At 44.5% G+C, this 14,729-nt stretch overlaps 1 protein-coding gene across 1 annotated transcript in view; it reads right to left on the bottom strand.

The window, feature by feature from the left end:
• NFKBID (NFKB inhibitor delta) overlaps positions 1-14,212 on the bottom strand; it is a 30,631-nt gene extending 16,419 nt beyond the window's left edge. The window contains exons 1-2 of the mRNA XM_081018265.1: positions 14,109-14,212; positions 775-878 (exon numbers count right to left, since the gene is read on the bottom strand). Coding sequence (XP_080874391.1) covers positions 775-878; positions 14,109-14,130 — 126 coding nt within the window. The 5' untranslated portion in view covers positions 14,131-14,212. The remainder of the gene's footprint in view (positions 1-774; positions 879-14,108) is intronic.
• Positions 14,213-14,729: the final 517 nt, after the last annotated feature.

The raw sequence follows: 14,729 nt of genomic DNA, 5'->3' as shown, positions 1-14,729 counted from the left end.
TCAGCAGAAGGCAACTTCTTCCCATGTTATGAATTGGGGACCATGTGAATGAACATTTGGGGTACGTTTTATCCTATGTGGTGGACCTGGAAAAGGGTAAAAGAGTATTGGGAAATACTTCATAATGAATTGGAAAAAAATAAATTTAAAAGTACTTTTCAAAAACAAAGAAACCAGAGTCCTTTTTGTTGGGGATAATTCAGACGGAAATTCCCAGATGTCAAAAAAGGTTATTTATGTATGCCACTACTGAGGCCCATGTTTTGTTAGCCCCAAAATGGAAAACGAGCGAAGTCCCAGCTAAAGAAAAATGGCAACTTAAACTGATAGAACATATAGAATAAGAGAACAAGAAGAACATACGTTTAAAAAAGACTGGAAAATGTTTATTGAATATATGGGGGAAAATTGTGTATATTTGAAAACAACCTGGAAATGCTGGGGATTTTATTTGGGATTGAACCCTGGGCCTTCTGCATGCAAGACAGATGCTCTAACACAAGGCTAGAGCCCTCGTCTCAAAGAATGCAAACCAGGTGCAGCTAGCCTAGGTGACGGACCCTAACTTAGAAGGCTGAGACAAATTCATTGGATGAGAAAGCTGTCAACAGGTACCAGTCATGATGGCCACATGGAACCTCTGCTCAGAAGCAACAGCCACTGAATGCTTGCTGTGGGGAGCAATGGCAGCAGGAGAGTTTCCTGGAGACATCTAGCTGGATGGGGCTGCTGGAAGCAAGGAACAATCGCAACTGGTTTCAGCAGATGACTCACCTGGGGTCCAGTGCTGTGGCCAAGGACCATCTGCTGTTGCCTTTTTTGTTCCAGTAATTCCCGCACAGTCTGGGGTGCTAAACTGCTGCGTGGAACTTTGCAACCTGAAAGCAGAGAGAGCAAATGGGGCTGTCAGGATTGAGATGAGGACAGCTCTAGCCTGGGATCAGATCATTTCCTAAAAGCATGCAAGCATCCCACCTTGTGTCTATTTCAGGGGTAGGCAACCTAAGGCCCGTGGGACGGATGCAGCCCAATCGCCTTCTCAATCCGGCCTGCGGATGGTCTGGGAATCAGTGTGTTTTTACATGAGTAGAATGTGTCCTTTTATTTAAAATGCATCTCTGGGTTATTTGTGGGGCATAGGAATTCGTTCATTCCCCCCCCCCCCAAATATAGTCAAGCCCACCACATGGTCTGAGGCATGGTGGACCAGCCCATGGGGCCATTTTTGCCAAGCCATACTGACATACCCCACTAGGGCATGTTGAAATTTCAAAAAACGAAGGGTGCTAAAACATTGTAACGTGACTTGGGAATTCAAAATATATTTTGGTTAAATTAATATAATTTAGTTTTGCTTGGTAAGTAAAATGTGTGTAAAATTGCATAGAAATCGTTAAAAATGATTTGCCAAGTTAGATTACATTCCTATTATTCTTATTGTTAAGCATTACCTGACATTTTCAGAAAACAAAATTGAAATTCTTTGCTTTCCCGAAAGCCTCATGTGCTTCTTCGTCAAATGTAGGCTTTCAAGCTAAATGTTGTCCAGTCACAAAAAAGAATAACAGCTCTGAATTTCTCACACCCCAAAACCTATTTGTAAGACCCATCACTGAAGAAATTTGATAAAAATTAAGTTTCAGCAGCTAAAATGGCACTCCCTACAACACCACTCTTGATATAACATATGATATCAGTCAGGTGTAAGGGAGGTAAAGCTGCAAATTCCTACTGAAAATGGGGTTTGAAGGCCCTGCCAATCACCTGAATGTTGGCTCTTTCAAAGCCCTGTGCATTTTCCAGGCAGAGGATGTCAGGTGATTGACAGGTAGGTGACCACACTTGTCAAAGTTGGCCTGACTGGGGATGAGGAAGCTAAGAATCTGATCTACTAATCCAATCCATTTTCCCATCCCTGGTCTACTTGAAAACAGACCCACAGCAAAGCTTCCCTGCTTGCAGAAAGCTAACCTGTCAAGAAAAGGATAAGCATCTTCCTTGTGATGCAACAACTTCCCTGCACAAAGTCTAAAAGGAAAGTTAAATGGCATATGTACCCCAGAATTGTTTATTGTCTGCACCTAGCAAAACTGCACCCAGCTAGCACAAACCTTGCACTGAGAAAAGCTGATATCTGCACTTCATGCAGAAAAGATGGTGAACATTTTCAGACCAGCACATCTTGAGTTATTTTGCCACTTTCTGCTTCCACTGCATATTGCAGGGCAAAGTAGCTCTACCCTGCAACTAACAGAAATCCTATTTTGGACCTAGTGCTAATTACTGCATTTTCACATTGCAACTGCAGAATTCTCACACTGCTCTGATTCCACTGTTTCAGCATGTCAGGGGCAGAGATGTGTGAACAATATGTCAATGCCTATTTCTCTCCATGTCTCACTTTTCCAATCTGAAGTTCACTTTTCCACATTTCTATATTGGCCTGCATTTTTTTTTTAAGCTCATGAAAATTCAGTAGCTTTTCAGTGTGAATTTTTCCAACAAACAAAATTTCAGTATCTAATTTTGCCTACTACACACATTTCTTGCAAGCCAGTTTCCCTTAATATAATACATTTGTATATGTTATTTCACCAATTTATGCATTTTTACATGCACTTTACCGCAGTATATGCTTTTTGTACATACCGTATTTTTCCATGTATAAGACAATGTTCTTTGCTAAAAAAATAGCCAAAAATTAGGGGTTCAGGCTCTGGTGCAGGTGGCCTGGGCTTGGGTTTGGGTTTAGGCTCTGGCCAAATTTCTTAATTTTGGGCTCCAAAAAATAGGGGTCGTCTTATACATGGGGGCGTCTAATACACGGAAAAATATGCTATTACTTGGCTGGAGGACAGCATTGCAAAATTCAGAGATTTTGAAAGACAGCGGTGCTTCGATTTGCATATTGCTTCGGAAAGTGTGAATTAGGCAGGTTCTCCTTTAAATGTGAACTGAATCAAATTTCAGATGATATAAGATGATATAAGACTACAACTCCCACAATCCTTTGCTCACAGGGGAAGCCATTACTTTTTAAAGTGGTAGCCTAGTGTTTTGAATGCATGGTGGGAATGTGGTCTTGAGGTTAGTTTGGCTTCCTCATCCATTCTGTAGGAAATTGTAGCTGTGTGAGGGGAATAGGGGTTTTCCAGTACTCTTAATGAACTACGGCTCCCAGAATCCTTTGGGGGAAGTCATGATTTATTTGTAGGATTAGACAATGATGGCTGTCCAATGAGCATTCATTCTGATTTGTTTGCGGGGAGTTTAGATGACATTACATCAACATAAGTGTTATCTCACACCTCCCAGGGCATTTCCCCATCACTTTCCTTTCTTTTTTTATATATAAAAACCCAGATCTTTGGGGGAAGCAGTTTTCTTGCACAATTCAACTACAATTGCACAACCTGAAATTGCTAGTACGTGCTTGCATCCCATTCAAGAATAGCAACAGTCCGGAAGTGCCATTGAAGTATTTGCTTTATTCATCAACGTAAAGATGCAGAGTACATCAAAGCAAAAGTAGACATTCCTATGAAGCAGATCCTTCAAAGACTGTCCATTCCAGCTTTCCAGAAATTCTTGCATGTGGTGTCTCTGTCTGTCTGTCTGTCACCCATACACATGGCCATTGCCCTTACCAACCTGCCAGCTCCCCTATCTCACATGCATAGCTGCCTCATCAGTGGGGCACCACCTCCTCCAAACTCCGGTTTCTCATTCAAAAATGGAGAGAGGTTTCTAGCTACCCGGAGACCATGTCATACAGCCCATTGAAAAAAAGACCAGCAAACCATTCTGGGCTGTTACCAGCAATCTAACAAAGGAACAGCGGATCTGCAGTGCCAGTAACAATATATTCCAGACCCAAGCCTTGACAGCAAATTAATCTTTCCTCCAGGCAACCTGTATATTCAACATTCACCCTCATTTCGCTAGCACAAAACTTGCAGTGCGGCTAGAATGCTGGGTCTTTTTTGAGCATTTGCTCTGACTTGTTTATGGGATGGACAACGAGTATTTATCCTGCATTCATCTTGATTTGTTTTTGGGGTCTTCAGACGTCTTCCTGTTATTCATTATTTCCCCTCACACTTTTCAGTGCATGTTCTCCTCCCTTCCCAAAGTGCAAAATATATGTTGTTGTTTTTTAAAAAAACAGATTAATGCACCAGGACATTTGTAATTACAAACTCCCCACCCCCTGACCAAGGGACCACTTGATCATCACTGAGGGTCCTAGTGGACCATTTCTGCCCATTGTAGCAATTTCAAAGTGCTGTGTGATTTTTAATTGCATTTCTATTGTTTCTTTTCTTTTGTATGTACTGTATTTCACTGCATTACAATCTGAATTCCACTGAATTCAAAATACAACGCTGTAAAATGCAACATAGGGAACGGTGAAGCAATTAAAAACCACAGAGCGATAAGGAAGCAATAAAAAGGTAATTAAGGATCAATATAAGAAATAAAAGAAGCAATAAAAATACAGTTAAAAATCAAGGTGGATCTTTAATGGGGAAACATGAATGAAGTCCGCAGACCCCAGTTTGAAAATCCCTGTGCTCGGGCGACAGAGCGATTTGATCCAATTTTTTATTACAGAGACCTAAAGTTCCAGTACATGCTCAGGTTCCTCCTGCAAAATAGTGACAGTCTCGGAAGGCCCCTCTTAAATTCCTGAGCACTCCTGTGACATGATTCAGAGTTTGCCCTGCCTGCTACAGGGACAAGGCTGCTGGCAGAAAATAACAGCTCTGTGCTGCTCATGAATCCTGCTTTGACCCAACCTCGGCCTTTCATCTCCGTCACTTGTGGTTTCCCTTCTCGACGCACAAGGGATATTTTCCAGAGCAGGTGATGCTCAAACGCAGATATTGTGGCCATCCCCCACCTCCCCGGTCCCCTGTTAAAAGCAATGTGAGGAGGAGGGGAATGGCAGGCAGCATGTCAACTCAAAGGCATGTGCTGTGGTTGTTGTCCTGGCTGCTGGTGTAAAAAACAAGGCAACTTGCAGCGCCGTCGCTTCCGTTGACGGAAGGCATGACACTGTGAAGGAAATGATGTGGAAGAAAAACTCAGCCAGCAAGGGCTGCTGGTCAGAGCTATTCCTCCACTCAACTACATTTCCTTTCCGGATCCTGTGACCTAAACCTGCAAGGTTCAGGGTGAGTCCCCTGGTGCAGATGCAAGTGTGTAAGTCAAAGGAGTGCTCTCCTCTTATTGCTGGACTCCAGCCCCCACCAGCCTCAGCCAGCATGACCCATGGCCAAGGACAATGGGAATTGTAGTCTACAGCGTGGTGTAGTGGTTGGAGCATTGGACTAGAGATAACACTTAATGTTGGGCGGAGGAAACAGACTGCCTTTGTAATTTTATTATAGAAAGAGGAGAACAGTGCAAGGCAGGCATTGGGAAATTTGAATCAGGGGCGCAGGCAGTGTTTCAGCACTTCAAATCCCTGTGGGCGGAAGAAGTTACTGTTCTGATCTTTCCCGTGCTGCAGCGCCACCTTTGTAATGGTCAGAGCAGGTACTGCAGATCCAGGATTCCGTCCCTAGTCTGAACAGTATGTCTTGCCCATGTCCAATTTGGATTCTCTCTGTTTCTCAACTTTCCAACCTAAAGTTCATTTCTCCACATTTACACATCAGTTTGGGTCATTCTTTTTTTTTTTTTAAGGGTTCAGGAAAATTCATCAGTATTTTAGTACAAATTTCCTGTAATATGCACGTTTGTATGCAATTTTTGCCTAAGATAAGCATTTCCCCCCCAATCTCCCCTAATTAATGCATTTTGTCTATGTTATTATCACAAATATATGCATTTTTAAAATACAAACTTTGCCTTAGTATATGCATTCATGTACACATGACTTGGCTGGGGAACTACATTGTTGGTGCAAGGAAAAATATAGGTATAAAAGGAGAAATTCTGGATGGCAAGATCCAAGGCTGGGACAAGAACTCTGCAATGAGAGAACCCCAGCAGAGATTTAAACATAATAAAATATGCAATAAAGTAAACCATGGAAATATGGGCTTAGGCCTTTAAAATATGTCCCTGCGAGTTCCAAAACTTCCCTCTAACCCCACACATCTGGTAAGTTTAAAATGGTTTACTTACAAACTCTCCAAAGGCCGGATTCATGTGCTTTTCCATACCATACAACATTCAGGAAAAGTTGCACAGGCAGTAAAACTTAGTTTAGTTCCAAAATGGCAAAAAATTGTAAATTATTGGTATGGAACACAAGAATGATTTGTGAAAGCCATTCACCTAAGCTGGAGCAACCAGCTTAGCTTCTTCACACACCGAGATCACCAGGTAGACTGAGAGGAGGTACAATAGTCTTGATTACCTATATCCTCTAAGGTAAGGGAAGTGAACACAGCTAAGGACAGCTGGCAAGACAGCTTACTCTATGGTATTAACCCCTTTATGCATTAAATAGACTTAAGCATGTTGGTTAAATGAGGCAGGTCATCCCCCATACATCGCTAAATTTGGGGAAGTTCGAATTTAGAAAGGATGTTTGGGTTTCAACACTCTTATTGTTTTGGAAAGTGAAAATTTGAGAAGTTCACCTTTAAATGTTTACCGAATTGAGTTTTCTCTGCAACACTACTTTCCTGCTTGACTTGAGGGTGGCAACAATTAGTCCATTCTTGGACATACCTTTTGCCTTTCCTAGAGCTCCACTTCAAGTCTCTTTAGGAACTTCGCCAAGGCCTGCTAGCAAGCTTTGCTGGTTTAGATAAATAGTAGAAGCAGAGTACTAGATTTGGGAGACGGAGGTTTGTGATGGAAATCCCTCTTTTGCTACAGCACTTCAAGTTGCCATCATTCTGGGGAGGCAGTAAAATGGGGCCCCTCCTGCACACAATCCCACCCTACACATACAATCTCATGCACCATGAAAGAAAAATTAACATCTAGATTCCTGAAAATGATATCTTAACTGAGAGCTTGAAATTAACGTTTGTTTTTAATTCTGAAATTCCTCCTTCAACAGTTCTGAAAACTGTATCTTGGCCCAGACCGGGGATTCTTGCCATATCCCCAAATACCCCTTCACTTTCAGCTATCCTACACACTCACAGGAAACATCCAGGCTGGAGATGAGTCCTACTAGGCTTTTCTTGGTCTTTATAGAAGTATTATCTTGCCAGTGTTTTGAATTTTAAAAAATTATGGACCAATATGGCAGCAAATATTCCATAAACCAGGAGTGGGAAATCTCCAGCCTGGGGAACAAATGTGGCCCTCAAAGCCCCATTATCTGGCCCTTGGAATTTCCCCCAGGCCACACCCCTTCTCCAGCCACACATACTTGCCTGGCTTTGAGCCATTGAATGAATTTTGCCAGGCTGGAATGAGTCCCTGAACTCTGATCATGCCTCTTGCTTCCTGGATGGAGAACAGAGAGAGTTGTGCACCTAATGCACAAAGGTACCATTTGCTTTAATTGCTCTGCCCAGTTTTGCCCCTGGCTCTGCTCACCTCTGTAATGTGGCCCCTGGAAGGTTGCCCAGAAGGGAATGTGGCCCTTGGGCTGGAAAAGAATCCCCACCTCTGACATTGTTCAAAAGAATCATAGAATCATAGAGTTGGAAGAGACCACAAGGGCCATCGAGTCCAACCATTCTTGTAGTTGGAGATCCATCCACCTACAGTCTAATGTGATCTAGACTGCTTTGCCACCTCCTCATTGGGTTGCCTGCCTCATTCAAGGGGTAAATAAATCAGCGGAAAGGAATTGAAAGTGGTATACACAGAGATGTGAGAGCCAGATTAAATGCCCTCCAATAATTCGCCATTGTAAATCATGAATGGTGGAGGTAGAGTAACCCCTCTATCTTTATACTGGAACTGGGAGCCATCAGAGGAAACTAGAGGGACAGTGTTGGTGGACTACAGCTCCCATCATCCCTGACTATTGGGTGAGATTGCTAGGGATGATGGGAGTTGTAGTCCATCCCAGCAACATCTGGGGAACCAAGGTTGACTAGCTCGACATATCTGTGCCCTTAAGTACAGGGTTGTTCAAACACAAGCCAGCAGTCTGGGCCTTCCAGTCCAGACTAGGAGTTTAGCATGGTGGTAGAGGGCTTTAACCCCCTGCCCTCAGCTATGGTCTTGATCTCTTTCAGGCTCCCTGCTGTGGCTGCAGAATGCATAGGAAAGAGAGAAAAACCCCACATCTCTCTCACTTACTTCAATGGAATTCCGTGCCTTCTCCTTGTCTCCACCCACCGCTGTATGGATGGGGAATGTAGAGCTCCTGATTTGGATTGGGGCCATAGCAGAGCACAGATATGTAGCTAATGTATGACTCAGTTTGACCCCAATTAGCAGACTGTTAATCCAGAGTAGATGCTAGGAAGCGTTCCCAACAGTGCAGCTGTCAAAATTATATCATTAAATAATCTTAATATTATTGATTAGCCCATTCGAGTGGCCCTCATCCTACTCTAGGTGCCCCCACCCCAGAAGTAGTTAAGAAGGTCCTTCCTTGGTAACTTCTTCTGCAAAAGCGGCCTCTAGAGGAGGCTGATCACTGCTATCATTGGCTAATCACTGTTGATGGAGACCTATCTCTCTTGAGATCGCTCAATTCTTTGCGAAAACCATCTCAGCTAGTAACCATCAAGCGGCAGTGCCAAAGCTATGGAATAATCTCCCTGGAGACCTTCGCCTGCTTCTATTTTCGTGCCAACTTAAAACACGGAAGGTCACCTCCTGACTGCCTGAATTTTGCGGGAGGGATTGACGTGCATGCTGGAAATGTAGGTCTGCATAATTCAAGTGGGTTTAAGCACTCTGTCACCTTGGCAGAACAAATCCACTTTTTAAAAAGAGAAAGAGAGAGAGAGGACTTTTTTGCAGTTAGGAAAGTGATGGGGAAAGTGTATTGCGAAGTGTGGGGAGAATGATAAACAGGAATTCATTTAACCATCAAAAAAGCAAATAAGGATGAATGCTCATTGCTTTATCACCTCCCCACCAATGAATCAGAACCCATACACAATAAAGACCAGATGTAAGCTACCCAGTGCACAAGCTTTGAACAAGCAAATGGATATGAATGCTGATTCAATAGATCACCTGGAGGAGCCCTTATTTGAAAGAGATTTTAATATCAGCTGAATGAACTTTATGTTGTTTGCAAACTGCTAGCAAAAGCAGCTGTTGCAGACACAGTGCTTGCCTTGCCTTGTATCATCAAGGCTACCCATGCAAGAAATGCCAATCTCTCTCTAGTCTTAAATGGTTGAACAAGAGGTCAATATAATAGATATAGCAACTTTTATTACGGTGGGAAACCTGTGCCCCTCTGCATGCTGGTATGTCTTATAGGGGTGGATGAATCTGTTGATTTCTGGTTTTCTCAGTTTCTCCTTTTTCCAATCTCACGTTCAGTTCTACAGCAATTTGTGATTTATTGGGAAAATTCATACGCATTTTAGTGCAAATCCCCCCTAATAAGCACATATTTCTATGCAGTTTTTGACTAATATACAGTCTTGCAAGCAGTCTCCCCTATTATAATGCATATTTGTATATTGTTTTCACTAATATATACATTTTTATGTACACTTCCCCCAGTATATGTACATTTGTAAGCATTGGTTGGTTGGAGAACTCCATCGCAAAATTCAGAGAAATGCGAATTTCAGACGATAGCTGTGTTTCAGTTCTTGAACCAATACTGTACATCAAGTGTGAACTAGGGAGATTCTCATTAGATAGAGTATCATTAATTAGCTGATTTTGCTTCTGTATTAATGAGAATCTACCTATCTCCCCTTTGTCTAGCACTTTGATGGTTAGTGCGTTAGATATGGACATGAGGACGAGGGTTAAAATCCTTACTCAGCCAGCAAACTCCCTGGATGACCTTACTTCAGTCACTGTGTCACAGCCTAGTGGAGCAAGGGTGGGGGGAAGAACTATTTTTCCCAGTCTTAGCTCCTTGGAGTAAAGGTGGCATAAATATTTAAATGTGCTGCAAATCCAGGTGTATATCCAGCCTTCAGCCTCAGCCAGCAATGGCCATGGGTGATGGAAACTAGGTAACAATTGTGAATTTTGACTGCTGTTTTGTGGGGGAGGAAACTTCTGCAGAAAGAAAACCAGCCCATCAAGGACAATGGGTTCTACCCAGTTTTCTTCCCTTCCACATTACTTTTCTAACCTACAGGGCATCTGTGAAACAACAGATTCCCTTGGATAGCTCAATTGGTAGAGCATGAGACTGTTAATCTCAGGTTTGTGGGTTCGAGCCCCACGTTGAGCAAAAGATTCCTGAATTGCAGGGGGTTGGACTAGATGACCCTCGTGGTCCCTTCCAACTCTACAATTCTTTGAACGATGGTGTTGCAATTGGCAGAGGGACCACCTGTGGTTTGCGAGAAGAACTTCCACCCACTTGGTGCGGGCAGAGGAGTCAAAACCCCAGAGACCCAGACTTAACCCCGAGAGCGCAAGGGGCTTTCATGGGGAAGCCGGAGGACATGGGGATTCCGAGTCTCTGGTTAACCAGCAGCCCGGCAGACATCTGGGCCTGGCTCTGAGCCCAGTGCTTTCTTCTTTTTCTGGCCAAGGGACTACCATCGCCCCCCTGCCCCCGGTGGCAGGAAAGAGACAAAGCGTTCTGCTGTGTGTGGCCATGTGTGATCAGCCCCCGCACTCGGCAAAGTAAAGAGGCCGCGTGCAGAATGGAATCCCCAGCGACGCGTCACTGGGAAACCCCAGATTGTTTCCTGTCTTCTTGGAAGCGGCCAGATGGTTCGATCTCTTGAGATGGTGTGTGTGTGTGTGTGTGTGTGTGTGTGAGAGAGAGAGAGAGAGAGAGGGAGGGAGACATCTGGGGGAAGCCACCCACCTCAAGGGGCTGACTCTGCCCAGGTCCCTTCTGAAACAAGAGGAGCAGGAACCCAGGCGTCCTGTCTCTTCTGTTTCCTCCCCCCTCCCAATCAATGGAACATCAACGGCCCACGCTTGCATCCTTTGCTGATACAGCTCTCTTCCTGTGTCTGCCGACAGCTGTGCTGCGAATACACAAGTGGTCCAGGGGGTGGGGAAATCTGTGGGTCTTTAGATGTTGCCGGACTCCATCAACCCACCACTGACGGCCATCCTGGCTGAGCTGAGGGCATCCCGAGACTAACAACATCCAGGGTCCTGACTGCAGCATCGCTCCTTGCGCGTGTTAGTTGCCAAGTTGCCCAAAAAGCAGGACACTCAAACACAACAGCCCAATCTGTTCTTACGCCTTTGGCAACACTTTGCTGGATGGCAGGTGGCAGAGCCTGAAGCCTTTCACAATACAGTAACTCCTGAATACCTGCACACATCAAGCTGCTCGTTAAAGGTACAGCAGCAGCTTTTTCAACTTGCGATTGGAGCAGGAGGGAGGTAGAGGGTCCTTAATGAAATAAATATACTAGGTTCACACCCAGGGTTGTATCCAATACTCAGAGGAGATCCACTGAAATTAATGGGAATGATGATATTTGGTTCATTAACTTAACTGGGTGTAATCGGAGTAGAAATCAGCTTGTGGCAAACCCCAGACACTTACCGATTATAGCCAAAATGTACCCCCCCAAATAATCTTTTTTAAAAGTATAGTGAGGGGGCACCAGGAAAGGCCAGCCTCCCCCCCGACTACAGTGGTACCTTGGTTCTCAATCTTAATCCGATCCAGGAGTCCGTTCGACTCCCGAAACCGTTCGAAAAGCAAGGCACGGCTTCCGATTGGCTGCAGGAGCTTCCTGCACTCAAGCGGAAGCAGCATTGGATGTTTGGCTTCTGAAAAACGTTTGCAAACCGGAATACTTACTTCTGTGTTTGCGGTGTTTGGGAGCCAAGCTGTTCGAGTACCAAGGTACCACAGTACTTCTAATTTTAGCACTGAAAGCCATGAGTCAGAATGATACAACTCATGTCGCATAATGTGGCTTGCGCAAAGAGGCTCCTTCACTTACGCCAGACTGGGCTCCCCATGGTGCTGGTGCCACTTGAAATTGTGTACGGCAGGTAAACACACCTGTCTGGGAAATGGAAGTTGCGTTCTGATCTGCTAGTTTTAGGAGCCCAAGCACAAATGCCCTCCCGCAGTAGGCCTGTTTGTTTATTTATGAAACAGTACCCTGGCATGGAGGGATGTGGGTGGTGCTGTGGGTTAAACCACAGAGCCTAGGACTTGCCGATCAGATGGTCGGTGGTTCGAATCCCCGCGACGGGGTGAGCTCCCGTTGCTCGGTCGCTGCTCCTGCCAACCTAGCAGTTCGAAAGCATGTCAAAGTGCAAGTAGATAAATAGGTACCGCTCTGACGGGAAGGTAAACGGCGTTTCCGTGCACTGCTCTGGTTCGCCAGAAGCTGCTTAGCCATGCTGGCCACATGACCCGGAAGCTGTACGCCGACTCCCTCAGCCAATAAAGCGAGATGAGCACCGCAACCCCAGAGTCGGCCATGACTGGACCTAATGGTCAGGGGTCCCTTTACCTTTACCCTGGCATGGCGACATGTGAGAGTGTAGATCAGTCTCCTGATCTAACTATAAATGTGTCATTTTAGAGTAGTGATTTCCCAAAGTCAACCTGCTCCACTGGGGACAAAGGGCTCTGGATCACCTCCACACAGTATCTTTCAAGTACACAACTCCCTCCCTCAAAGAATCATGGGAACTGTAGTTTCTGAAGGGTGCAGGGGATTTTAGCTCTCTGGGGAATAAACAACAGATCCAATGATTCTTTTTTTGGGGGGGGTGGAGTCATGTGCTTTGAATGTATGGTGTGGATGTGACCTATAACAGACACAGCTGCAAAGGAGGGGGATGGCAGAGTGTCTGCATGTCAGTGAATCACCACCACTGCATGTCCCTTCAAAAGCATGGAGAGGAACCAGATTGACAGGACCAGGCAATCGCTGTTTAGAGACCACCAGAGTGTGTGGCACCCTAGCTGAGTCACATGAAAACGTGACGGGTGGAAAGTAGACGGCACCTCTGAAGAACGCCATCACTTTTGTTTCCTAGCTCTTGTTACTTCGAACAGTGACTTCACCCTCCAGCAGAGTAGGCCTGCGACCTCAAATGCTCTTACCGGGGACTGGAACCTCTGAATAAGCATTTCTTAGGGTTTCTGAGTCAGTTTCCCACATCCCTTTATTTCCATGCCAAGGGGGGAACATGATACTCCCCCTTGCATCCCTAATTGCAAAATGTAACCATACCCTTAGCATGCCAAGAGGGCAACTCCAGCAGAGCACGGACATAAATACTGCACTGAGCTCAAGGCAGTATAGGTCTAAAGGAAAAGCCCGGTTCCACAATGATCTTCTTTTGGAGAGAGAGTCCACTTCTAATTGTTAAACGTTACAGAATACCAAATCCATCTTTTATGAAGGCTTGCCAGTGAGGATAGCTAATCTTTCCTTTCTGGCAGGGTTTCTGTGCTGGCGCTCTCTCTCTCTCTCTCTCTCTCTCTCTCTCTCTCTCTCTCTCTCTCTCAATGTTTATTTATGGATTTCTGGTGCAAGTATTGCAGGTAAGTATTAGTGCTGATACAAATATTTAGGTGCATCCAGTAGTCCCAACACGTCAGGAGCAAAAATAATAAGCTTGAAATAGCCACGCTCAGGACCACACATAGGGAAGGCAAAAATGTTTACGGTTGTGTTTCTAGTAGAAAAACAAGGTCTATCCCAGAGCTGGAGAAAAGCTTGTGCCATATTTAGCTTCTGTTTATTTGCATTGACATAATCCCATGGACAGATGCCAGATTGCCAGATTACCATTGGTTTAGCTCTTCCTTTAGCAAGTTTTTACTGTGAAAGTCGGCTTCTGTGCTCTTTAACACCTGCAAAAGCAGGCAGAAATTCAACTAATGAAACTTTTTAGCCCATGCTAAGGAAAAGCGTCACCTGTTGAATTGCCTGCCTTGCAGCCGTTAATAAGAAGCCTTCTCTGGGAAAAAGCTGAAGCAATTCTTTTGCGTCTAAAGGGGACTGTTTACACCCCAGAACAGTCAACAAACCGATTACACCATCCCCCAAAAACCAAGGCTTCTTTAGCAATCTGCCACTTACCTTTCTGTAGTCTCAGACCCATCTCCAGCCCTGGTGGGGCACCAGACACTTTCCCTTCCTCCGCCACCCTTCCTCCGCTGCTTCTGACACAAGGCACCCGTCTCACAAAGGAACTTTTGAGCTCATGAAGAGGAAGCAAAGCTTCAATTTATACTAGCAAGAGGAAGTGGTTGCACAGCCCCTTTCAAGAGAAGCACGCCTCCTTCCCACCTGTCTAGAAATAACACACTTTTTAAAAAGGGGAGCATGCAGTGTGGCCACAGAGCCAGAAATATTGTGGAGGGGAGGCTGAAGGCAAAAAATTTTTCAAGAGAGAATGCTGTGTTTTGTGAGGGAGGTTCTGAATCTTCACTTTGTTTTTATTCATTCTGGTTTCATAGAATTTTATTTAGAATATATATATATATATATATGCACATAATATTTCATTTTAATATTTGTTAAGTGGAACAATACTTCCTTTACGATATGATACGATAATCTTTGTGTGTTTAAAACCAAAATCGCATTTGGATACAAACTGTTTCTCAGGCAGCTAGTCCTAGTCTTTATAACCCTGTACCTTCTTCCAGAAGGCAGAAGCTGAAAGAGATCATTTCCGGGTTCTGCACTATCCTGCAC

The sequence above is a fragment of the Podarcis pityusensis genome (assembly GCF_964106645.2).
Source record: "Podarcis pityusensis genome assembly, chromosome: 8".
Lineage (NCBI taxonomy): Eukaryota > Metazoa > Chordata > Lepidosauria > Squamata > Lacertidae > Podarcis > Podarcis pityusensis.
Note: the sequence above shows the minus strand (reverse complement) of the source record. Positions and strands in the feature narration are given on the sequence as shown.